This window comes from Diceros bicornis, chromosome 7, assembly GCF_020826845.1.
Source record: "Diceros bicornis minor isolate mBicDic1 chromosome 7, mDicBic1.mat.cur, whole genome shotgun sequence".
In the NCBI taxonomy this organism is placed as follows: domain Eukaryota; kingdom Metazoa; phylum Chordata; class Mammalia; order Perissodactyla; family Rhinocerotidae; genus Diceros; species Diceros bicornis.
The window spans coordinates 6,982,849-7,010,762 of record NC_080746.1 but is presented as its reverse complement, the minus strand read 5'-3'; the positions used below and the strand labels follow the sequence as shown (position 1 = coordinate 7,010,762).

At 36.9% G+C, this 27,914-nt stretch overlaps 1 protein-coding gene across 3 annotated transcripts in view; it reads right to left on the bottom strand.

The window, feature by feature from the left end:
* Positions 1 to 27,914, bottom strand: part of ARHGAP32 (Rho GTPase activating protein 32) — a 321,714-nt gene that overhangs the window by 59,146 nt on the left and 234,654 nt on the right. For all 3 annotated transcript variants that reach the window (XM_058544821.1, XM_058544819.1, XM_058544820.1), the window contains one exon: positions 11,872 to 11,953. In XM_058544821.1, coding sequence (XP_058400804.1) covers positions 11,872 to 11,953 — 82 coding nt within the window. The remainder of the gene's footprint in view (positions 1 to 11,871; positions 11,954 to 27,914) is intronic.

Genomic DNA, 27,914 nt, shown 5'->3' with positions numbered 1-27,914 from the left:
AACAAATAAAATTATAAAAAAAAAAGGAAACAAGGCTCTTAAAGTTTATTCATAGTGAAGAAGGCAAAGCTACTTTTCTTTTTTTTATTTTTATTTACTTATTTATTTTATTTTGTGAGGAAGATTGGCCATGAGCTAACATCCGTTGCCAATCTTCCTCTTTTTGCACATCTGTGCCCATCTTCCTCCATTTTGCATGTTGCTGCCACAGCACAGCTTGATGAGTGGTGTAGTTCGCAGGATCCAAACCTGCGAACCCTGGGCTACCAAAGCGGAGCTCGCAAACTTAACCACTACACCACCAGGCCCGCCCCATCTTTTTTAAATTTAAACTAAAAACACCCCTCGTCCCACCCTTTCCTTGGTTAGTACTAAAGACAGCAAGGGAGGACAAAGGAAAGAGAAAGAAGGAATAGAGAAAGAAGAAGGAGCAGAAGTCCACGCTGTAGAAAAGCCATTTGGGGGATAGTGAGTACAACTCATAAGCCCCTCATATTACCAACATATAAGCACAGACAGGAATAGTCGCAACTGAGATTAGACTAAGAGACTATAATTATTTCAAAATAAAAAGTTAAAAAAATATGGCTGACAGAAAGGCATTCTGCTTTGTCTTCTAATGACTGCTTATGGCACAGGAGAGGTCATTTTTCTCTTGTGTTTAACAAAACGTTTGGAGGCTATTCTGTGAAGGACTAAGATGTATCTGTATGGGCAGCAGGGGCAAGAGGAAACTGGAAAAGCAATGGCTACATTCCAGTCATTCTATTATAACAATTACCTGAATCTTTCAAACCCTTCACAGAATGTTTGCGAATTCCGCCAGCTTCATGGCCAAAAATATATCCAGACTCAGATCACTTCTCACCACTTTTACAACAAGCATCCTGGTCTAAGCCACCATCATCTCCTGCCAGGCCCATTCCAACAGCCACTGCCAGTCTCTCTTCTTCCACCACGTCCTCTCCTATCCTCAACACAGCAACCAAAGTGTCCCTTTTAACAAGGTAAGTCAGATCAAACAACAACTCCGCTAGAAACCTTCTAATGCCTTCCCACTAATTTTAAATGAAAGCCAAAATCCGTACAGTGCCCAGGCCTCACAGAGAATCTGATCCCCTTCCACCTCTAGACCTCATCTCATGTCTTCACTCATTGCTCTAGTCAAACTGGCCATCCTGCTGATCCTTTCACAAGCTAGACACACATCCAGCTCAGCTCCTTACACTTGCAGTTCACTCTCTGGAAAGTTCTTCCCCCAGGGATGTGCCCATTTCCCCTCCTCAACTCCTTCAGGTGTTTGCTCAAAAGAAACCTTCTGATAAGCCCTTCCCTGACCACTCTACCCTCTTTTGAAATTATAACCCAATATGAAACACATCCCAGCACTTCCTAACACCTGTACCTCCCTTCGAGGCTTCTTTGTCTCAATAGCACTTATCATACTATATATTTTACGTTTGTTTACTTTTTTCTCTCCATCTCATCACACTTGAATACAAACAGCAAAATAATATTTCTGTCTGTTGTGTTCACTGTTTTAGCACTAGTACTTAATATGCACTCAATTAATTTCTGATCAATGAATACAGAAAATGACCAAAAACGGAAAAGTTGCTTTACTTAGGGCAAGGAGAAGACTGATTAGGGGTCTACTCCTAGTGCTGGCTAAAGGGCATATGGGAGTTTAGGAAACATTTTTGATAACTATAGTGGAAATTGTTCATGTTTATAATTATTAATCAACTGTTTTGGAGCAAACACTATATATAAAGGATGCAAATTAGTATAAAATAGAATATCTGCCCACAAGCAAAACAATCTAGGTTGGGACACACAAAAAGTGAAGTATTAAATTCAAAATAAGATAACTCATTGCCATATGCTACTTCCAAATGAGTGACACAAACAAAAGCTACTGTAGGCTGAAATGTGTAGTCCTGTGTCATTCACAGTCTTAGGACCAGTATCATGGACTTATCTGGGAGTTTATTAGAAATGCAGATGCTCAGGCCCCACCCTAGACCTACTCAATCATGATCTGCAGTTTTTAACATTATCAGGCCAACTGAATGCACATTCAATGCACATTGAGAAGCAATGGCCTAAGGAGCCTGTGTGAAGGACACAGTAAGTCTTTTCAGGCAGGAAAAAGATCATAGGCAAGGGAAGTGGGGAAAACCAAAGTACAGTGAGAGGAGAGCAAGGAAACATGTCACTGACGCTGAACATGGATAAGAAAAAGGAAAAAAAGGTTATGAAGATAAGTTAGTTCCAGTATTTATGGAGCACCTTAAATTCTAGGCTAAAGATTTTGGCACATATAATTCTGGCACAGAGAGAAATCACCGCAGTTTTCTGAAGTCAGTGATTACAAAACAAAAGTTGTATTCTGAAAATTTATTTTAGTAGTAAATATTAGGATAGAGCAATTCAACAGGCATTAATTGGGCATTCACTGTACATACATCCTGTGGGGGAGATAAAGACGCGTGATGCATACTAGTCACTTGTGAAGAGACTGTGATTTACGTGAGCAAGTGAAACAGCTGCTATTAGATTTGAATAGGGGTAAAGAAAAGATGGGGTTAGGAGAGGTGGCTCAGGAAAGCTTTCACGAACAAAGCAGATTATGGCCTGAGTCCTGAAATACAAGGAGGTTCCACTGGACAAAATAGAGAGGAGGGCATCTCAGACTGTAGGAACAGGAGGAGCAGAGAGAAAGCTATGAAACCACATGAGAAGTTCAGAGAACAGAGAAGAAGAGCCCAGTCGAGTGCACAGGGAGCAAGACCAGGAGAATGGAAAAGGAGGGTGATGGAAACGCCACAGTGAAACAGAGTCTGGAGTTACATTTTATACACAATGAGGAAAGACTGAAAGATACTTTTTGCATTAATTAGAGAGGCGTTAGAGAAGATGACAGCTGAAACACAATTAGCAAATTAAGTAGGTTCCTAAAAGCATTTCTCTTCACCCTCCGTGTAATCCATCTTTTGCCCTCATTTCTGTTCTGTTCACATAGGCCTTGTGGAAATCCAAACATTTTTATTTACTCCTATTGTAATAAAAGCAAAAGATATTAAATAAACATTTGTTTTGAGAGAGAGAACAATAAAATTTATTCAATGTTCTATGGTGGGAAGAATTCTGGGTTCTGAGTTAATTAATCACAAATGAGTTAATCTATATCAAGTACTTGGTACACTGCCTGGCACACGGTAATGACCACGTGAGTGTTGGCTGTGACCACTATTAGATGTCAGAAGATTTCAGTAAGTCCTAGTTATGAAACCTCAGGCAAGTTGTTTAATCTTTTTGAGTCTCAGTTGCTCCATTTGTTAAAAAAGGGGTGTGGTGGGGGGATAGAATGACATTCCCTACCCCTGATACCTCACAGGGTTGTATCGAGATCCAAATTCCAATTTAAATAATGGAAATACAAATATTCATAAACTCTAAAGCACACTACAAGTATGTGGTATTACAAATTTTCTGTTTTTCCCTGATGCAGAGTGAGAAAATATTGCCTTGATCTATCCCTTGCAATGTATTTGGACAGAAAACCTCCCTAGGCATTCTAGCATTTTGGTATTCCTTCAAATCTTATATCAATGCCTTCTAGGGTACTGATTTTACTATCTGATTCTTAAAGTATTAGCCTCCAGAATACAAGTAAATATATTTTCAATGGGAAGAATATTCAATAAATATTCCACACAGGATAAGTAAAAACCTGGGCCTATTTTACTTGATATAGAACGTCTGGTCACTTCATACTACAGTGACATGTAAAGATATATAGTTACAGCAGAGCAAAGTGCTGGAAACTCAAAGAAAGAAAACAGAAATAACCCAGAAGCAAATAAATTAAAATAAAGGAAAAAACCTAACATTAGGCAAAACTGCAAGTAAAACAACAAAAAAAAGCAAGCTACCAGAGAACCAGCTTCCTAAAAGAACACTACAAAGAATTTTTTTATTTCAAAATTATGCTACAAATTCAGGCTAATTTGTTACCTTATAAACTACATCTTAAATTAATATAAGGATTTCATTAGTATTACATCTAATTACTAAGTCTTCCCCCAAAATGAAAGCCTCAGCTACTTCTGAGTCTGCTAACCACAATAATTCAGCTATCATCAAAAAAGAAGACAAAAATTTATGAGGCAAACTCTATTCGAATGACCATCCAAAGAGGCTTCCTCCTCTACCACAATCCCATGAAAACAACTGTAGTTCATTTGTTTCAGTGGTATACTGTGAGGCATCAGCATATAGATTTATACCAACAAGCAGTATATTAAATAAGTATCTACCTAAACTAAATAGATCTAATTTATGACACTCTTGAATTTAAATGACATAATACAGTAGATACACATAAATCAATAAATAATAATAGTTGACATTTATTAAGAATCCAGGGGCTTTAAATGCCTTATCCCTAATCTTCAAAAGAATCTTGCCTCACTTTTAGGTAAGGAAATTAAAAATCAGAGAAGCCAAATGATGAGCACACAGACAGCAAATATGGCCTAGGGATTAAAACTCAAGGTTGGAGCCAATGTTCTCACCCCTTCAACTTTTCACACAGGTATATAAATTAAATAAAATATCTGCATTAAATCTATTGTCACAAGATATCTACTTTATTGAGGTGGGTGCATTGAGAAGGACCCTTGGAAATTAGCTATTTGAACAGGATGGAGTTAAGAGGAGACTAAAATCTATATTTTTCATATTTTATAAAGTAATATATGTTAATTGGAAAGGTTAAATAATACAGAAGCAAACACAGAAAATGAAACGTCTCTTGCTAGTCCATAATCCCATTCCACTTTCTAGTTAGGTATGTACCCTTCCTGATCCTCTTCTGTGAATTTACAATGGGATTATACTGTTCTGTGATTGTTTTTTCATTTAACAACACATCACAGGAAAAATTCCTCAGGTTAGCATATATGCCTCTACCCCATTCTTCTTGATGGTTGCAAAGTATTTCACAGTATGAAAGTATCGAACGTATTTTGAAAATCTGATTTCCACCATTTGTGTATTAAAGTAATACTGCATAGAATATTCATCTGGATGGGATGTATATTTAAAAAATGCAAAGTGACCAATTCAACAATGAAAAAGTACTTGAATAGGTATTTCTCTGAAGAAGATATACAAATGGCCAATAAGCACATGAAAAGATGCTCAACTCATTACATTTCTGTATAATCGCCACTGCATCAACAGAACATTACTCTGGAACAGAGAACAGAACATCAACAGCACTCTGGAATCCTCTGTCCTACCCATCCCAATCATCTACCCCCTCTCTCCTCTCCAAAGGTAACTGCTATTCTCTCCAAAGGTAACTGCTATCCTAACTCCTAAGACCACAAAAGTCTTGACTTCTCTGATTCTGAACTCTCTCTATATATATATGGAATTATACAGTGTGCATATGTATGTATATCAGGCTTCTTTCACTCAACATTTATTTTTGTGAGATTCAGCCATGTTGCTGCATATAGCCGTCAACTCATTTCATTTTCATTGGTGTAGAGGAATCCATTGAATGAACATGCCTTTATTTATCCATTCCACTATGGATATACCTTTGAGTTTTTCTAATTTTTTGACAATTAGGAATAAGATTGCTATGAACATTCTATATATACCTAAGAGTGGTACTGCTGGGTCACAAGGTACCTATATGTCAAATTTAGTAGGTAATGCCAAACAATGATTGTCTCACATTACACTCTCATTAGCATTGTATGAGAATTCCCATTGATTTACATCCTTGCCAACTTTTGGTATCATTACTCTTAAATTTTAACCATTCTAGTGGGTGTGTATTGGCGTGTCAATAAGGTTTTAATTTGCATTTCCCTAAAGACTAATGGTGCTGACATCTTGTCATATGCCTATTGAGCATTTTGGATATTTGTTGTGAAGCAGCTGTTCAAGTTTTCACTCAATTAAAAAAATCAGTTTATCTGTCCTTTTCTTACTGATTCTTTACATACTTTGTATGTGATCTTTGTCAGATATGTGTACTGCAAATATCTTTCCCACTTTGTAATTTGCCTTTTTCACTATCTTAACAGCATATTATGATGAAGTTCTGAACTTTAAGTTTAAATATTAAGCTTTTCAGTTATGATTAGTGCTTTATGTCTAACCCAAGATCATGAAAATAGGTCATGAAGATATTCTACTGTCTTCTCTAAGTTTTATTGTTTTACCTTTCACATACAGATCCATACTTCTCCTAGAAAGGATTTTGTATATGGTGTTAAATAAGGATCAGATTTTATATATATATATATTTGTCCAGGTGACCTAGGACCATTTATTTAAATGAGTGTCCTCTTGACAATGTTCTGCAATGCCACCTTCATCATAAGTCAACTATCTATATACACACAGGTTTGTTTCTGGACTCTATTCTGTTTCACTGATCTGTCTATCCTAGCATCAATACCAGCATCTTAATTAGTGAAGCTTTAACAATAAATCTTGATATCTATATAGTAAGTTTCCCACTTTTTTTGTTCTTCAAAATTGTCTCGGGTATTTTTATTTCATTTTTTTGCTGAGGAAGTTTAGCCCTGAGCTAACATCTGTTGCCAATCTTCCTCTTTTTTTGCTTGAGGAAGATTAGCCCTGAACTAACAACTGTGCCAATCTTACTCCACTTTATATGTGGGTCACTGCCTCAGCATGGTTGACGAGTAGGATAGGTCCACGTCTAGGATCCAAACCCACAAACCCGAGCTGCCAAAGCACAGCACGCTGAACTTAACCACTACGCCACAGGGCTGGCCCATCTTGGGTATTTTTGGCTCAGCATTTCCATACAAATTTTAGAATCAGTTGTAAATTTCCATAAAAATCCCAACTCAAAGCTTGGGGCATTTATCAGCAACTCTGCCCTATTGGGCTCTGAACTCCAACCATGTTCCCCTAGTGCTGTGACTTTCTCTACTCCATCAGCAGATATCCTAGGGAAATAATGTGTCCATATACTGAGGTCACTTCTCTGGATTTCCTTCTTCTGCTTAATTAATCAGTAATTGTTTACTGCCTTATTAACTCTCCAATACTTCAAAGAGATATTTTTATAGTTCTGTCCAAATTTTCTAATTGTTCTCAGGGGAAAGGTTTATCTAAATTCCCTAGTCCTTCATTTTTAGAAGTTCATGCCTCCTTCTCCCTCCCCCCCGCCACACCCTTCTCTTTCTTTCCTTCTAGAGGAAAAGATAGATAACACAGGAGATGGGGAATTCCATCATGGAAATTATAAAAAAGACCAAATGTTGAGCCCAGAAATGAAATATATGATACGAGAATTGAACAATTTATTAGATGGGTTTATGAGACGCCTATCCAGAGGGAAGAACCAGTGAACTTTAAGATAGGTCAATAGAAAGTATGCAAACTGAAAAGAGAGGCTGCCTGAAACATCATCAAAGAGTGTAACCGATGTATAAAGGAAAGGAGGGCAGGAGAACTGCACAAAAGAAATGTTTGAAGAGATAATAGCTTAGAACATTAAAAACTTGAAGAAAGGTATCAATAAACAGATCCAACTGCTCAGTAAACTCCAAGCAGAATAAACAAGAAAACCACGTGTGCTTTCCCTTTCTGTTCCTCCCACGTCAATCTCATCTCCTTCCATCAAACCATAACCTGTGGTGATTGAACTAAAAGCCAATTTCTTATGGACAAGTTTCTATCTTTCTTCCTCTTTTCTTTCCTCCTCTTCTCTCTCTCTCCCTCTCACCCCCCTCCCCTAGGACACCCACACATACACTTTCTTTTCCTTAAGGCACCACAGATACTTGCTATCTTGGTCAGGACTTAGTGACTCATTACTTTTATTTTTATATACACAAATAATTCAACATATTGAGAACATTAAGAAGAGTTCCAAAGGGAAATTTTTTCCTATTGCCCTTGTTGTGTAATAATATAGGGGAGCTTTAAATTTCACTCTCAAACTATAGCCGCATCTTTCAGACTTGGCATCTAACAGTGACAGATGGCAATGTTAAAAATAAATAGAACATTCAAGTTGTTTATACTGTGGGCAAAGACAGCTTTAAAGTGTGAAACAAACCTGAGGCTGATAGAATTCACATCATCCTTTTCAAAATGTATTAAGAATGCACACTTTCCTATGCCAACTCTGCAACACTGCTCACAAAAGATAAACTATTAGCTTTTGAAGGTGTGCTGTCATTATACATCATTACTACTGTAGAATTAACAATGCCATACAGGTCTATTAATAGAAACCTATTTTCCAGAACTATCACTAACTGATTAACTTTCCCAAGTTTTAAAAGTTTCTGGAGGTTATCACTATTACAAATGTCACTTTCACATTCAAAACGTGAGAAAGTGTTTGATACAGTTTAATACCAATATTAAGCTAATTTTTAAAAACTCAGTTTACAGAATATCTGAGGCAAAATTATCAAAGATGAGACAATAACTAATAAAAGTTAAGCTTATATAACAGATATATATAAAAATAATACACAAGAAATCATAATAAATTTTTGATGTTGCATTTTAATAACTTTAAAATATTGCCTACAAAAACGCAGCATCATCAAGAGATGGATAAAAAGTATTTGACAAAATCCAACACCCTTTTATGATAAAATTATTCAACAAACCAAGAATTGAAGGGTACTTCTTCAACCTGATGAAAAGCATCTACGAAAACCCCACAGCTAACATCTTACTTAACAGTGAATGACTAGATGCTTTCCCCTAAGATCAGGAACAAGAAAGGATGTCCATTCTGGAAACTTCTATTCGACACTGTTTTAGAGGTTCTTGCCAGGGCAATTGGACAAGAAAAAAATTTTACAACATCCAGATTGGAAAGGAGACGTAAAAATATCTATTCACAGATGGCATGATCTTGTATATAGAATCTCCCAAGGAATCCACTAAAAAAACTATTAGAACTAATAAACATTTCAACAAGGTTTCAGGATACAACATTAATATACAAAAATTAATTGTATTTCTATGGACTTGCAATGAACAATAAGAAAATGAAATTAAGGAAACAATTCCATTTACAATAGTATCAAAAAGAAAAGAATAAATTTAACAAAAGAAATGCAAAACTTATACTCTGAAAACTACAGACGTTGAATGAAATTAAAGGTCTAAACAAATGGAAAGTCTAAATAAATGGAAAAACATCCCATGTTTATGGATTGGAAAACTTAATAAATATTAGTAAGATGGTAATATTTCCCCAGTTGATATACAGATTCAATACAATCTCTATCAGATTCCCAGCTGACTTCTTTGCAGAAACTGACAAGTTGATTCTAAATTCATATGGAATTGCAATGGACCCAGAAAAGCCAAATCAATCCTGAAAAAGAATAAAGAAGGCCTTCCCAACTGCAAAATTTACCACAAAGCAATGGTAATCAAGACAGGGTGGTACTGGCATAAAAACAGACATAAAGATCAATGGAATAGAATTGAAAGTCCAGAAATAAAGTTATGTCTAAGGTCAACTGATTATCTATAAGGAAATCAAGATAATTCAATGGGGAAAGAATCATCTTTTCAACAGTTAGTGCCGGGACAACTAGACATCCAATGGAGTTAGACTTCATACCATACACAAAAATTAACTCAAAATGGATCATAAACAATACAAGATCTAAAACTATAAACTTCTTAGAAGAAAATAAAAGACTAAACCTTTGACCTTGGGTTAGGCAAAGCCTTCTAGATAAGACACCAAAAGCATAAGCAACAAAAGAAAAACTAAATTGAACTTCATCAAAATTAAAAACTTTTATGCTTCAATGGACACTATCAAGAAAGGGAAAGACAATCCACAGAATGTGAGAAAATATTTGCAAATCATATTGTCTGATAAAGGACTTGTACCTAGAATATATAAAGAACACTTACAACTTGGTAATAAAAAGACAAATAACCTAATTAAAAAATAGACAAATGATCCGAATAGACATTTCTCCAAAGATATACAATCAGGTAATGAGCACATAAAAAAATGCTGAATATTATTAGCCATCAGAGAAATGCAAATCAAAACCACAAAAATATACCACTTCACACCCATGGAGATACAATATTCACAAAAACAGTGACAAGGATATGGAGCAACTGGACCTCTCATGCACTGCTGGGGGTGCTGTAACATGGTGCAGCTACTTTGTAAAGCAGTCTGGCAGTTCAAACATAGGTTAAACATAGAGTTACCATTTGACTCAGCAATTCTACTCCTAGATACATATGGAGAGATGAAAACATAAATCCACACAAAAACTTGCACATGAATGTTCACAGCAGCATTATTCATAACAGCCAAAAATGGAAACAAACCAAAATGAATGGATAAATAAAATAAGATATATCCATACAATGAAATATTATTTAGCTGTAAAAAAAAAAGAATGAAGTACTGATGCATGGATGAACCTTGAAAACATTATGCTGAGTGAAAGAAGCCAATCACAAAAGACTACATAGTGTAGGCTTCCATTTATGTGAAATGTCCAGAATAGGGAAATCTATACAGATAGAAAGTAGATTAGTAGTTGCTTAGGGTTGGGGGGCCTGGAAGGGTTGGAGCAGTGCCTTCTAATGAGTATGGGATTTTTTTTTAAGTTACTGATGCCATATTTAAAAAGCAGTAAAAAACCTACAGTCATCACAACCACTAACAAACAATTTACAGAGCAAGTACCCACTGAGGAAGTCTTTTAAATAAGTTGACCCAAAGAAGGGGGATTTAACAGCGGATAAAAATTCCTTGAAAAGAGACTGAGAATCCTGGCTCAAGTAGAACTACAGAGAACACTATTCTGAGGTATTTTTCTCAACTAAACAATAAAGGTAGTCTGTCTAAAATTTAAAAATTCCTATGCTAAAAATTGAAACACTGACTCCCTAACTTTCTATGAAGAAATAAGCTTTGAAAGGGGTTATTATCCTTTACTTTTACCTAAAAACTGTAAATAAAGATGGTTTGATGTATGTTTTGGGGCATAGGTGGGAAAATACTAAGTAAGGAAAGAATAAACTGTTCTTTTCCTAATTCTTACACAGAGGTCCTAAGCCTAGAAAATACTTTAAGGAAAACAGTCCAAATAAATTCTGAGGCCCAGAAATGTTTTCTTTTTCTTTTAAGGGTGGTCGGGGGGTGGTGGTTAGGGGGAAGGGTAGAGAAGGGCAGAGGGAATAATACAACCAGGAGAAATAAGTTTGGTTATTTCCTCTTCCCTCCAAAAAATTTGCCCAGATTAAATAACCCCAATAAAAACAAAAATTTCCATTTTCTTGATTTTTACCCTCTGTAACATTGCTTTACTTATCTGTAAAATACTCCACATATTTATACAGCACTGCAAACATACCATACAAGTAATAAGAAATGTTGTTTTAAATAGTTTTGATGCTCAGAAGCACTGACAAAATATACATTCCCATTATCTAATCATTTTCAGCTAATCATACTATCTCCATGTCAGTTCTTTAAATCTGCTATCTTCTTTTATCATTTTATTCATTAATAAGTTATATTCCTACTATTTAATTACAAAAACAAATAATGACAAAGCTTAATGGAACAAGTAGTTCTTTAAAATTGTCTAAAATTTTGAATTCATGTAAATCTCTGTGAAATGATCAACAGGAAAATAAGAATATATTAAAAATCAAAACCACACAAAATTAAGAATGCATATTATGTCAATAAATGCAATAAAAGCAAAACAAACTACGTTTGACTGAAGGAAAAATCAGTATCTTTAAGCAGTTGATAAAATAACCACACTAATGAAAAACTGTACTCACCTGGTTTTGGCACTGAGTTAGTCACTGACTGGGGAACTTTCTGATTAATTAATTCAACACAGTGTCCAGGGAAGAGTCCCACCTGAGGAAGAAAAGCAGCAAAGAGAGGATTCTAAATCAGAGAACAGACCCGTGTGTAAACACTGCCAATTCAGTTCCAGTAATGTACTCCACAGTCCCTCCCAAATGATTCTATTATTCCAAGACTCTAAATCACAGATGATGCCAATTACACAAACAAACAATAAAACAATCTGTTGCTATGAGTATATAGTTATGTGTTTTATTTGTCCAAATAACTGTCTGTTTTTTCAGTTTTAGCTTTTAATTTCCCAACCTTTTTTTACACCAATTAAAATATTTAGTCTGATACCAAGCTATGCATGCAGTAGACATAATTTTTATCTCTTAATAATTTACTTTGCTGAAATTTCAACCTAGTTGTGTTGACATCTCTAGTGCCAAATTTTATATTTATTATCTTCTCTATGATTTTTTTTAAAAATCAACACTAAACCACATACAAATTTTTTGTGAATTTTCTCTTCATTCTCCCCCAGGTTTCATGAAAAATGACAAGACTAAAAGACACTGGTGAAACAAGTGCTCATTTAAAATCCTGGCATTTACCATCGTTAAAGAGCTAGTAGTGCGTGGGTAAGTGGGAAAGCAAGAAAGATGAAAACAGCCAATCTCAGCAGTGGTGACAGACTCTGGCTTTGAAAAACATACCACTTTGACCTAGTAGCAGAATTGCTCATGGAGTTAGGAAGAATCCTAAGAAGCTGTATTAGGAAAATTCTGAACTCCAGATCACCCAGAAATACTGTATAGCCAATAGAATAAATACAGAGATAAACAAAACAAAAGTAAAGCTTGAAAGCAAAAGTAAAAATGAAATCTTTACCAATATTTATAGATGTTTTCTTAGATAGGAATATGACCGAGCTGCCATGCAGCAGATGTTAAAGCTGAAACATGAAAACTATATCACTTTGTACATCCCTCTGTTGACAGACTCTGGGGAAGAATGGAATGGTCTTCCAAGAGTGTGATTCATCTTGAAGTTCTGAGCTGTATAATTTCCATGTGTGTGGGATTATTTTCACATACTCATTTGCTGCATTCTTATTTCAATTTCTGGTTTGATATTCTATGGTATTTCTCAAAATTATGAAGATGTAATCAGTTATCATGAGCTGAAAAGGGGTTATTAACAAATTGTCAGTTTTGTTTGGAAAATTTGAATTTGGGATTCTTCAAGTCCCTATGCACTGCCTTCCAAAATGATGCTTTAAGTGTTTGTTTTATTGGTGAAATTCCATGTCATATTTTATTCAACTTCCTATTTAACTGAACGAATAGAAATTCTTCCAAGATTGGTTAGAACCAGGTAAGAATCAACCTGAAAAATCCTGCTCATTCTGTTCTCTCTTACATAAATCAGTTATTATGAGAGGGTGTACAGTGTAACTGTTAACAATGTGGCCTCAAGAGCAGAGTACCTGGGTTCAACCCTAGGTCAGCCACGTACTAGACGGGGTTTGTAACTTAGCCTCTCTGTTTCCGTTTCTTCATCTAACATAATAATTGTACCCAGCTCATAAGGGTTGTTAACGAGAATTAAATGGATCAGTACAAACAAAATGCATATAGCAAGCACTATGAAACGTTACCTATTATCATCCCAGTATATTGGTTGCTACAGACCTAGAGGGCTCCAGCTCCACCATTACATGGATATGACGCATAATACTTAGCACCTTTTGCAGGTGTGTACTTAAGTTTCCTCACTATCAAATATCATTCTTTCCATAAAGTTCTAATTCACTTCAACTTATCAACATTTTCTGCAATTTGCCATAGAGAAAAGACCAGGTTCTAAACTTGGCCCACCCATTTACTAGGCTTTATGATCTGGAGGAAATTGCTTAACATCTGTCTCAGTTTCTTTATTTGTAAAACAGGGATAACATTAGCTACTTCAATAATTTGTGTGAAATCACCTAGCTTAGTTTCTAAACTTGAATATCTTTCAGCAAATAAGAACTAGTTTTCCATCACTTCTTCACAAAGACTGAACAAAGCTTAATGAACTTCTTCTGGGAACTATCTCATACATATTAGTTACATTTTCACCTTTTAAATTTGTCTCAATACATTAGCTTTAGGTACATGGGGGGAAATGCTATTGTGTACTAAGGAGAGGTCTATGGTAGGTTCATCTAATGCCTAACTCCCATCCTTGGCACTGTCTTCCTTTACTATAAACTATACTATTACTAAATATTAGCTGAACTAAATATTCAGTTTCCTAGACACTTAGCATCCAGGTGTAGCCACGGCACATGTAAATACAGCTCTACTGCACTATTCAGTCTCTTCTTTCTGCTGTGAATGCAAGTTACCAAGACTGGATCTGAAGTATCATCATTTGACCTTAAAAGAAAGGCAAAGAGAATCTTAGAGACTACTGCCTGGCATCATTAAGCCACTGACTCAACAGCAGCAATCAGTCACCTCTGTTCATTTTTCTGTTTCTTGAAGCCAAAAGCACTCCTAACTGTTTAGGAATCTTTTATTTAAGAGTTGATTCTACAAATTTGTGAAAGGCAAACAGATTCTATTTCCCTATGATATAATTTCCATCATAAAAAAAATGAACCTGTGTTCTGCTGAAAATATACATAAAATGTAACTAACCCTAAAAATATAATTAATACATATTTATACTTTTCTGATGTATACTTAAGCTAATATTTAACCAAATACAAATAATTCTGATAAACTCAAAATGTCAAACATTAAAAGTGACCAGAACTCGAGCAATATGATCTATGAACTATATCGTCCTGATTCATATATTATTCTTTCTGCAGCAGTGGCAATTTCTAAAGTTCTAATTTACATGGCTGGGAAAGGTGAGGTTAATTGGGTATGCTGGCAGGGGTCAAAATGAGATTCTACTTTAGGAAGAAGATGGATGAAAGAGAAAAGACCAGCATTTAGGGGCCATAAGGGCAGAGGAGTAGGTAACAAAAATATAGTAATAGAAGGAAAAGAACATTGTAAAGATAAGGCTGGAACAAGTTAGGGATGGGCTTACAGGAAGGAGAGAGGACCTTCGATTTGGCAGTTTTCCCCCATCTTTGAGATAAAGTGAGAACAAGCCAGAGATGCTATTATATCCCACAGTGTGCTGGGTAATTTTAACAACTGGCTCTTCAGGGGAAAGGCCTTCATTCAGTGTTTGCCAGTGTCCATGGTGTAAATACTCCCAATATCACTGGTTTCAAGCTACCAACTTAACACAACTGAATGCAGAGTTGAAGAGAGATGCAGAGTAGCCTGTTATGTAGTACATACACCATACAGTACATAAGCATAGAAAACAGTAAAATACAGTAAAATAATTATTAAAAAAGTTTTAAGTATTTATTACCTTTGATTTTAATTCAATTCACTTAATTGTAAATTTATATGCTTTAATTTTTAATAATGGTTGTGTTTAACAACTATACTACAAAATTCCTAAAAATTTCACAACTGGCTCCAGCTCACCACTGATCTATATCTATATGCTTCGTCCTGTGCCTGTCCTACCTCTAATGGCTCCTGGGAATAGACTTCCAGAAGCTTGACAAGCATACAGCTCACTCTCTGACTCTAAGAGAATAAGGAGAGATCTAAAGGGAACAGACTGCAATCAAATCCTTCTGATCTTCTTCTATCTTGAGGGTACACACAAACTATAAAGAAAATAGATTCGGCTACAAAAGTCAATGTACTGAAAAATATTTTGGTACAACTTAGAGGGAATGTTAGATAAGAACCCACCGCAATAAAACAAGCCTGAAGCTTTGGTAACAGTGGGAATGGAAAGAAATCACTGCTTAACAATGGCACCCAATCCTAACTACAGTCTCTCTGAGGCAACCAATCAAAATCTAAAAAGGAATTTCAATATAACAATAATGTGCTTCTCACTGACTTAAAAAAAAAATTCCTGTTCTAACAGTTTATTTAATTTATGGCTAGTGAAATTCTAGGGCCATCAGCATAACAAAGTATCTTTTTATTAAGCTTAATGTACTGCTCTTACTCCAAGAGATATATCACAGATTTTTCATTAATTGGAACTATTTGGCCTCAGAAATCCAATTTTTCATTTTCTGACTACAATTTCCTATCCTCCCAGGTCTCTAGTGTTCATATTCTATGACAAATCAAGTTCAAATTCAGAGACAGTGCACCCCCTTCCTTCCTACATTTCCCCCTGGGGTACCTATCTTCCTTCCGATCTCTTTTTATACTACCCAGTATGGACCGACTCTATGATTGATCACTTGATCTTTTAAAAATATCAGTACCCTTAATTTCCTTGCAATATTAACCTTCTGCCAAACCAATTCAGCAACCCCCCGCCCCAAACTAAATCAATATATTTCCCTACTTGCATGCCTCTGTACTGCTGGAAGAAAATGACATCACTGAAGAGATTCAAACCAATACAAATTCATAGTCTCCCACCATGAAACACCAATTATTTTCTCTCTACTCCCTAAACTTTCTTAAAGAACTCATTCTTCTTTAGGGTCTCTGTCCAGTCCGACCTCCATGCCCCTGCCAAAAGCATCCCGGCACAGTTGATCAGACAAATTAATGAGTCAATCAGTCTGTCTCCTAAGATTTTGGAACTAGGTCAGAATCTTTAATTATCTCCGTTGAGTTGCTAGAACTTGGAAATATTATTTTTCAACAAAAGAGGAAGATGAAACAAAGCAGTAGCAGCTGCTAGTGCACTGAGAGAAGCAAAACCCAGAAGCAAACTCCCTCAACTTCTTACTTTCCAGGTCCTGGTTCCATTTACTTGTGGCCTAATAATTCCTGCATTAGGTTCTTTGAGATATTCCTATGTCTCTCCCTCTCCCTACTCCCTTTTAGCTCCCCAAAAATGCCACATTGCTTCTTGTTTCTTTGCCTTATTTATACTGTCTCCTAAACCTTAAATGCCAGCTCACTAATTTCCACTTTTAAAAACATTACTCTTGTAGTAAGATATACAGGTTTGAGACTCAGAAACAAGATAAGGGATCAGGATATCAATTCGGGAGCTGGGCATATATACGGTATTTAAAACTCAAAGAGTGAATAAGATAGTCTAGGACAAAGAGCGTAGAATGAGAAGGTAGTTCAACCACAAACTTTTAGAGGTCTAGTAGAGGAGGATGCGCTGTAAAAGAAGACCAAGAAGATGAGGGAACTCTGAGAGTGTTGTGTCAGTCTATCAAGAGAAGAAAAGGTCAGGAAAAGAGAAATCAAATATTGACGAAAGTTTAAGTAAGAGGTGTAATGAAGTATCCATTTTTCCATTAAGCCAAACAGAGACCACCAGTGATACGAGAGAAGAAAATAGGGGTAAAGGGTTTAAGAATATATTTGTGATAGGTGAATGTAATAATGATGGCCCTAGAATCTAAGCTGGATAAGAAGGTGAGTGAAGGCAGGAAGTGGGTGATGGCAGAAACTGGAAGGGTCAATAGAATGCTAATACTGAGCATAATATTGAGAATTGAGGATAATTACATATTGTATAGCAAGTAACAAACGAGATTGAATTTCTGTTCCCAGTTAGCTCAATGAAATATTAAATAAGAAAAAATTACAGTTGCTTTAAAATTTTAATTACCTTGCCTCACCTTTCCTCTGCGGAAGGAGTAAGAAGAGGATAGAAAAGACCTCTTCTTTTCTAAGTGGAAGGACAGATAGATGAAAAGAGCAACTTGTGCAATGGGGGAAAATGATAGTTAAATTTGGCTGAAACAGTGAGTTTATGAAATAGAGTAGTGGAAGTACAGTAAGAATGGAAAAGTAGAATGGGGTCAGAGATCATGGATAGTCTTATATTTCACGACAAGGAGTTTGAAGTTTCTTCTGTACAAAATGAAAATGACAAATCCTGAGCAGAAGAGACACATGAACAGATGTGTTTTAATAAGGAAATTCTAGTAGCAGTGTGTAAACCTTTCAGGGTAAAAGGAAGGGAGGAAGACGAGAAGCAGAAGACCACTTTAGGAATTTACAAATACAGACTAGGAAAGAGATAATAAAAACCTATAGTATAAAAACGGCACAAAGTATGAAGAAGAGCATACGACTGTAAGAGACATAAAGGTAGAACAGACAGAAACTATCAACTGCATTAGATACATGAAAAGTTAAGTCAAGGGTGCTTCTGCAGGTTTTTTTCCCCACTTTTATGGAGGTATAATTGACAAACAATAAACTGTGCATATTTAAAATGTACATTTCGATAAGTTCTGACACCCGTGAAACTATAACCACAATCAAGATTATTAATATATTCATCAACCCCAAAAGTTTCCTTATATCTCTTTGTAATCTCTCCCTCTCCCTAATCCCACCCCCATCCCTGCTGACCAGGTAACTACCAATCTACTTTCTATCACTATACATTACTTTGTACTTGCTATGATTTTATATGAATGGAGTCATACAGAAAGTACTCTTTTGTTGTCTGTTTTCTTTCATTAGGCAGAATTATTTCGAGGATCATTCATGTTGCTGTACATATCAATAACTCATTCCTTTTTATTCCTGAGTAACATTTCATTGTATGGCTACCACCATTTGTTTATCCACTAATCTTTTGTTGATGAGGTATTTGGGTTATTTCCAGTTTGGGGCTATTATATATAAAGCTGCTACGAACATTCATGTATGACTTTTTGTATGGACATAGGCTTTCTTTTCTCTTGATAAAACACCTAGAAGTGGAATAGACTTATTCCACTACTACATGGCTAGACCATGGAGTAGGTCTATGTTTAACTTAAGAAGCTGACAAACTGTTTCACAAATTGGTCACAGCATCTTACATTCCCACTAGTGTTTATTTGCCATATATCTTTTTGGTGAAGTATCTGTTCCAATCTTTGCTGTTTTCTAAATTGACTTCTGTTTTCTTACTGAGTTTTGAGAGTTCTTTATATGTACTGAACATAAGTCCTTTATCAGATATAAACATTGCAAATATTTTTTCCTAGTCTGTGCCTTGTCTTTTTATTCTCTTATGAGTAATATCTTTCAAAGAACAGAAGTTTTAAATTTTGATGAAATTCAATTTATTATTTTATGAATTGCTACTCTTTTGATGTTGTATCTAAGAAATCTTTGCCTAACCCAAAGTCACAAAAGTTTCTCCTATGTTTTCTTCTAGAAGTTTTATAGTTTAAGCTTTATGTTTGGGTAGATGATCTATTTTGAGTTAATTTTTGCAGATGGTACTAGAAATAAATCCAAGTATTTTTTGGAGGCATATGGCTATCCAATTGTTCCAGTACCATCTGTAAAATAGACCATGTTTTCTTCACTGAATTGACTGTGAACCTTTATTGAAAATCATTTGTCCATGTATATAGGTCTATATTTGGGTTCTCTATTCTGTTCATTGATCTATTTGTCTATCTTTCCACTAATACTACACTCGCTTGATATTGTAGCTTTATAAGTCAGTTTTCAAATCAATTAGTGTTAGTTCTCCAACTTTGTTCTTTTTCAAATATGTTTTGGCTGTTCTACTCTAGGTCCTTTGCATTTCCATACGAATGTTTAATCTGTTTATGAATTTCTACAAAAAACTTTGCTGACATTTTGATTGGAATCAATTTGGAAGAAATGACATCTTAGCAATATAAAGACTTTCAACCCATACACAAGGTATCTCTTTTTTTTTTTTGGATATTCTTTAATTTCTCTCAGAAATGCTTTGTTGTTTTCAGTACACAGATCTTTCATATCTTTTTTCAGATATATCCCTAAGTATTTCATATTTCTGATGCTATTATAAATGAGTTTTATTATATTTTCTGACTGATGCTAATGGTACTAGTCTGTGGACTACATTTAGAGTAACAAGATTCTCATGCAGTTGTCCTAAGTATTTATATTTTAAACATATATTGTGTATTTTAAATACACAAATTACTTTTATTTCTCCTTTATATTATATGTGAAAAATTTTACTGACTTTTTTGAAATCGTGCGTTTGTACGTAGTTATATCATTTGCAAACTTCATTTCAGAATCATAAGGAAGGATTTTAGGAAATATTTATCATAATTTACATCTATGGGTATAGGATTTGATGGGGTTAGGAACTACTGCTCTAAGCCATTTTGTCAATAATTTCCATGAAACTGAATGTTTAAGCATCATTTGGTAGGACATATTCTGACGTTATAAATTAACAAAAGGCTATCAAGGAACAAATTTGACTCTAAACATCAATGGAAGCTGCTAATGGCACTAATAAGACAAATAAAAAACAGCAACAAGAAATACAGAAAATAATTTAAGATAATTTACATATTTTTGTGATCCAAGGGGGAAAATATACAAAATTGGAACTCACCAAGCTTGTGTTCTGGTTCCAGCTATACCATTACTTACTGTCTTTGTGAATCAGAACAATTTATCTAAATTCCTTTCTCTCTAGATTTCTATAACTTTAAAATGACAGTTTAGGACCAGATGATCCACAATCATCTTTTCTACTATAGAAATCTATGATCCATACAAATAGACATGTAGAACCCACTACTGGTTCACACTAAACTACTACCATGATCTGCTCTTTGCCCAGAATGCCTAGGTCTCGATCTAAACTCAGACACCAAAGAGTGGAATCCAGTGGAATAACAATAGACTAGTTGTTCGACCCTCTGTGCTTTAGCTTCCCCATCAGTAACACGGACACAACACAGCACCTTCTTCACACAGTTGTCAGAAGTGAAGGTTAATGGAAGGCACTTAGAACAGCGTGCATAAGAAGCATTCAAGAAGTGTTACAATTACTTTTATTTGCAGTATCACATACTCCCTCTTCCCTTGAAATTATATAACATTCCAAATGAAAAAATTACAGTATATGATTTCCCATTACTTAACTGGAGAGGAAATATTTTGCTCTATTTAATTTTGAATAATGAAAAGGCACAGCTTGGATTCCATACATAAATATGACTGTCTTTATATAAACAAGCAGGTAGATAGCCTTCCTCCATTAAACTACTTCAAGGGACAAGGTTTTTGAATAGCTTCCCTTTTGGACAACGAATATTTTTCTGAAAATAAGTTATTTGGATCCACATGAAACTCCTGAGGTAGGGAAATTTTTATTGTCCAAGAATTGCTTCTCTGAAATTTGTGTACAAAAACACTCACACAACATTCTAGGGTAACTGTGAAAAATAAAATAGCAGATCCTTGACCATCTTGTGGAGAACGATGAGCTGTATAAAATTCTGTCAGTCTCTAAATGGTATTTGGTCCATTAGATTAACTGTACCCCAAATGTGTTTTAAGGAAGATTTTCTTGGGGGAAAAAGAGAACATCTGCTAAACTGTGTTTAATATCTTCTTTTATCTGTGCACAGAATAAACAATGTGGGCTGGACCAGTGGTTCTACATTTGGTGCTTAATAATCATCTGAGGAACCTGGTAAAATTCAGATCTCTGTCCCCATTCCCCAAGACTCTGATTAGTAATATCTACTTTTAACATGTTTCTCAAGTCATTCTGATGCTAGCGGCTTCCAGATAAAACTCTGAGAAACACTGCACTAAGTAAACAAATAATCCTCAAACATACTAACATTTTACATTTATATACATTTAACACGATAACATTTTATGTTATGCCTTTTACCTAAGCAAAAAAGGCTTTCCAGACACCTCATCTCACATTTCCAACAACCGTCTAAAGACAGGCACAAAAACTGATGCCATTTAGTTTAAAAGAAGGAAAAAAACACAAAGGTTTTTTTGCTGAAGTACATTATATGATGAAACAACTCAAAAAACAAAGGTAAAAGATTCAATATGCTCTTTAGAAGACAAATAAAAAACAGATTTCAGAATTTCAAATTACTATAGTTAATATAATTTCACACTTCCTACTCTCAGAAGTTTAAGAAAAGAAACAGAGTCATAGTATAATTTAAACACATGGATGAACTAATCCTTCTGTTCCCACAGTTAAATTATGGTCTAGGCTAGAAAAACACATAGACTGGAACTTGGCAATATGCTGATCTTTATCAACCACCAGGTGATTGGCAGAGTTTACCTACAGCACAGAATAAGCACTGTTTCTAGAAGAGTTGTCTGAGGAACACCTGGGCCAGAACCCATGGATAAAAATATAGTCTTACTTCCCATCTCACAGCCACCAAAACAGAATTTTCAGGCTTAGGTCTTGAGATTTTACATTTAACATGTTCCCCTGGTGATTTTTTTTTTTTTTTGCTGAGGAAGATTCACTCTGAGCTAACATCTGCAGCCAATCTTCCTTTTTTTTGCTTAAGGAAGATTCACCCTGAGCTAACATCTGCGCCAATCTTCCTCTATTTTGTTTGTGGGTCACCACCACAGCATGACTGATGAGTGGTATAGGTCCACGCCTCGGAACCCAACCCACGGACCCAGGCTGCCGAAGCGGAGCACATTGAACTCAACCACTAGGCCCCCTGGTGATTCTTAAATACACTGAAGTTTGAGATTCAGTGGCGAAGGGAGAGTAGAAAGAATTATTGGTAACAGAAGAATGAAGAGAGCAGAATAGCACTCTTAAGTATATTAGTAAATGCTCTTCCTTAGACCAACTTTATTTGAAAATTAAAACAACAATGCAATACCACTCCACACTTATGAGAATAGCTAAATCAAAAAAAGCTGAGCATTGTCAAATGCTGGTGAGAATGCAGAGCAGCATTACTGCTGGTGGGAATACAAAATGGTACAATCACTTTGAAAGACAGTTTGGTGGTTTCTTACAAGGCTAAACATAAGCTTACCAATGATCCAGCAATTGCACTCCTTGGTATTTACCTGAAGGAGCTGAAAACTTATATCCACACAAAAATCTGCACATGGATGTTTACAGCAGCTTTATTCACAATTGCTAAAAACTGGGAGCAACCAAGATGTCCTCTCTGGCACACGGGTAACAATGAATATTAGACAGTGATAAAAAAAGAACTATCAAACCATGAAAAGACACGGAGGAACATTAAATCTTCTATGTGACAAAAACTAGTTTTAAAAGTCTATATAATGTATGAGTCCAACTATATGATGATGTTTTGGAAAAGGCAAAACTATCGAGTCAGTAAATGATCAGTGGTTGTCAGGGGTTGGGGGAAATAGGGATGAACAAGTGGAGCACAGGAGATTTTAGGGCAGTGAAACTATTCTGTATAAAGCTATAATGGTAGGTACATGTCATTATGCATTTGTTAAAATCCATAGAATTATACATCACAAAGAGAGAACTTTAATGTAAACAATGGGCTATAGTTAATAATAACGTATGAATATTGGTTCATTAATTATTAAAAAAAGCAAGCCCTAAAATTATTTCAATCATTGTGGAGTAGGATGTGAAACTGACATTGTATTTTTATTTACATGGTTGTGGCCCAGGTGTTCCTCAGACCACTCTTCTAGAAACTGCGCTTACTCTGTAGGTAAACTCTGTGAATAAGCTAGTGGTTTATTAAGTTCAGCATTTTACCAATTCTGTTCAATGAATTATAAAGCAGGATATTAATAGAAGGAGAAACTGTATGTGTGGGGTGGGGTATTATATGAAACGCTGTGTACTATCTGCTCAATTATTCCATAAGTTTGTACTAAAAAATAAGGTCTATTAATTACTTTTTAAATAAAACAAAATCACAACCAGCAACTGCATACCATCCATTCACAGCAATATAAAGGAAACGCTTCCACAATGAAACCTAAACCTTGCTCATGCCCTGACAGCTGGCCAGAAAGGAGACAAACACACATGTAACTGTGACAAAAGAAAAAGTGGAGTCCATGAAACACGTCATAAACACAAGTTGAGCAGACCTGCAAGTGGAGAGACACAGGGCCCACATACCAATATCACATTTCTAGAAAGCTTTCCAGAAGTGCTCAGAGCATGACACCTCAGAGTTGGCCTACATCCTGGGAAGCAGTGGCCCACATCCTTGTTTCCCTTCACTCTATCCTGAGAGCGGTCAGCTCTAGATGGTCTTCATCCCCAGGAAGACCACTGTCCAAGCTACTCCAAGGACAAGCCCAGCCCCTTGTCTCCTCCTCTACTATTAGGGAAGACAGGCTTCCTGCCTCTGTGCTTCTTCCTTCATGGTCCTCTGACAAAGCTCAGTCTACAGAGTTAATCTGTGTTACCAGGACCAGTCAAGCCAGCTAACTAAGGTGCACGTTGTTCCATATCTGGCTGGTCTGCCTGGGTCATCTGGATATCCTCTCCTCAAAAGACACTCACAAGACTCTGCATTCCAAAGTCACCTCCAGGAATCCCTCCTAGACCTCCTATGGAATACTGCTGGGCTCTGAACCTCCCAGACACCTGAGAGGCCCTGAGGAGAGCACTGAAGCCTACTTGTCCTCCTTGACCTGCCTCAGGGCATGGTGCCCAATGCCCAGAGGGCCTTCTGCAATGAATGAAATGAGGGCCCGATACTAGCCTGTGAGCCTGAGATGGGCCCATTCTCAGACGCTGCCCAGCCTCCTCGCTGCCCGAGGACAGCAGTAGGGGGCCGGGTGGTGCAGGGCACCCATAAAGCAGTCATTCCCAGGGCTCCTTCTTCCTGAGGCCCTCAAGCTCTAAGCAATCATAGCTAACGCCCCTACGCTTTGCCTGCCCTTGGCCTAGAGGCCAGCCTGGCTCAGGTAGGGCCCTGCTCCTTAACAAGTCTGTGTGAGAGAATCCCTGAAGGGCCTTCAAGCCAGCCCTAAAGGTAGTCCCATCCACCTAAACATCCAGGACTGATTGGCACCTATTATGGGCTGAATTCTATCTCCCCAAAATTCGTATGTTGAAGCCCTAACCCCCAGTATTTCAGAATGTGACTGTATTTGGAGATAGGGCCTTTAAAGACGCAATTAGGGTTAAAAGAGGTCATATGGTTGTGCCTCTTCTAATCTGACTGGTGTCCTCATGAGAAGAGAAGATTAGGACACAGGGACAGAGACACCAGGGAAGTGTTCACACAGAGGAAAGAGCATGTGAGGACACAGCAAGAAGGCAGCCATCCCCAAGTGGAGCAGAGAGGCCTCAGAAGAAACCAACTCTGGCAACACCTTGATCTTGGACTTCCAGCCTCCAGAACGCTGAGAAAATAAATTTCTGTTGTTTAAGTCACCCAGTCTGTAGTATTTTGTTATGGCAGCCCCAGCAAACTAATACAGCATCTAACAGACAAATGAAGGAATAGACGAACCTTAGAAACAGCGATGCTTCAATAATAAAAAATATCTCACAAAAAAATATTCTGAATTTCTATCACTCATCTACACCAGAATATATGAAGTATCAGGAATTCAGACATAATTACATTAGAGAAATAAATATATCTGAATATAATCCTTCTAGAAGGAGTCAGATAAAAAATGTTCTTATGAAGAACAAGTTTCTCTAATACTTTTAGAATAACTGGCTTTTAAAAATTAAAATTATAAAACAGCCTTTGATGTAACATATCCACTACATAAAGTAAGGTCTACTAGTAACCTAAACTAGTGGTTTTCCAGGGGTCTGCTTGTACACAGCTCTACTGAGGCCTCTCTGAGATGCTGCAAGAGGCCTAAGGTAGGTCGACCAGGCATGCTTCACGGGGGCATACAGCCCAGGGTGCCCGACTTTAACTAACTAGGGTAGCTCCACTGTTACCTTTCCTCACATTGAGGTTCTGTGTAAGATTCTATTTTATTAACAATTCCACTGGGTTTAAAAGAAATTATGAAAACCAACAGACTAAGCCATTATTCCAGTTATTTCAAACTTAAAAATCAGGATACTAAAGGGATTTGATCTACAGTTATCATATACATGGAATAAATTATGATTATCTTCCTCTCTCAACAGAATATTTGAGGAAGGAAGGGCATATGCTCACAATTTAAAAATACCTAACAAGAGTAGAGAACATCACAGAGAACCTGAAGAGGAGTTTTCCCCCAGATACAATATATAAATCATCACATAAAAACATAACACATGGTGATAGCAAGGTTTCCACCAATAAATCTAACGCTTTGCAGTCCGCAGCTGCTTACCCTTTACAACATTCCTTGCTGGCTGGGAAAGAAAGATGTTCCTTTCCACAGGGCAGAAAGCTGAGGTGAAGAAAAGTAACATGAGAGTAAATGTAGAAATCAGGCTCTTCAGACAGTGTGATTGAGCAGACTTGAATTTGAGTCCCTACTCCATCGCTTACTGATATGGCATCTTGGCTGTTTATTAACCCTCTCAAAACTGTTTCCTCTCCATAAAATGAGGGATAATAACTACCTTGAAGTTTGAAAAGATTAAGCAAGACATTGTGTATAAAATGCCCAGTAACACTTTGCACGTAACAGATGATAAATACATGGCTTCCCATTCACACCTTCCCCTGCGATCAACCACGAGGCACTCTGGGACTAGTGTCAGGAACAAGGAAAAGTGAACTGTGTGGATTCTTTCCTTCAAGTACTGATTCCTTTTTAAAGTGAACTTTTGACAGTGACATTTAAAGACCTGTTCCAGGTTTTATGGGCGCCCTCTCACCCAAATCAACTCTCCTTCTCACAAGTATACTCTAACGTTATCTAAACACATAACACTGCCTTTACAAGACCAATCAGGATGAAAAATAGCCTTCCTATGTGAAAAATCTTCATTATCAATTACAAATCAATCCTTGAAGTTTAAAAACCTGGTTTTATTTTACACAATTTGTTTTGGCAATAAATTAGTTTTTAACTAGTTAATTTATACTAATATTTAAAAGAATTAGTTTGTTTAGGCAATAAACTAATTTGTGTAACTCTAAATAAAAGAGCTAGGAAGATAAAACCGTACCTAGCACAGAGTCACTACTCAATAAATATTTGTTACATGAAAGAAGGGAAAACCTGCCACCACTGTTACAATCACAGAATTTAAAAAGCTGAGAAGAGGTTTTGGAAGATGGTGGTATAGTAGGATCCTGACCTCGCCTCCTCCCATGGACACAACAAACCTACAACTACATATGCAACAATTTCCTCTGAAAGATCTCTGGAAACCAAATGAAAAGAACCTCCACCACAAGTGACACCACCCAGATGGATGGAAGAAGCAGAGACAAAGTCCTGCTGAGGAAAAAAACACACCCTAGCCACGGCACTTCACAGTTGGGAATGATCTCAAAGATTCGGAGCTTTTCCTGCAGGAGCGAGGGGTTCAAACAGCACACTAGGCCTCAGATCCAGAAGAAGAGAGATGAGACCCCAAAAGACCTGGCTTTGAAAATCGAGGGGAATGTGCCCAGGAAACTACAGAACTTCAGGGAAAGGAAAACCTGCTCTAAAAGGGCCCACGCACATACTCACTCGACCCAGAAGCCAGCACAAAAACACCAGATAGAAAAATGCATAGTCCACTGGTAAAAGAGACTCACTTACTAAGCTCAAAGCCCATCCTGGAGAGAAAGGAGGAAGCCAGGCACTCCCCCTGAGGGATTGAGATGCTGGCAGCAGCCATTTTTGTGACCTAGCTCAGCCGTACTAACACAGATGCCAGCAGCACCATTTTAGAATCTCTCCTCTGGCCTGTTAACAGGGGTTTGCTGCACCCACTAGAGCACCTGAGGCAAAGGAGCCCAGTCAGGCAGTACAGGCAGCCAGCCTCAGGGATTGCCCCGCCCACCAGCGAGCCCACAGCAAACTTGCACCACAGGGCCTCGCAACCAGCCACACAGGGATCTGCCCTGCCCATCAACGCTCCTGAAATGGTCCTGTGCTGCTGTGCCGGGGACCTTCCCAGCCCCCAGGGCAGCTTTGCAGCTGCATACCCCCCGGGCTGCACAGTCAGCCTGTACCAGAGGCCTGCCCTGCCCACCAGTGTGCCAAGGGCAGTTATGCAATGTTGGGTCACATAGACAGCCTACACCAAAGGCCCGCCCTGCCCAAGAGTGAGCCAGCAG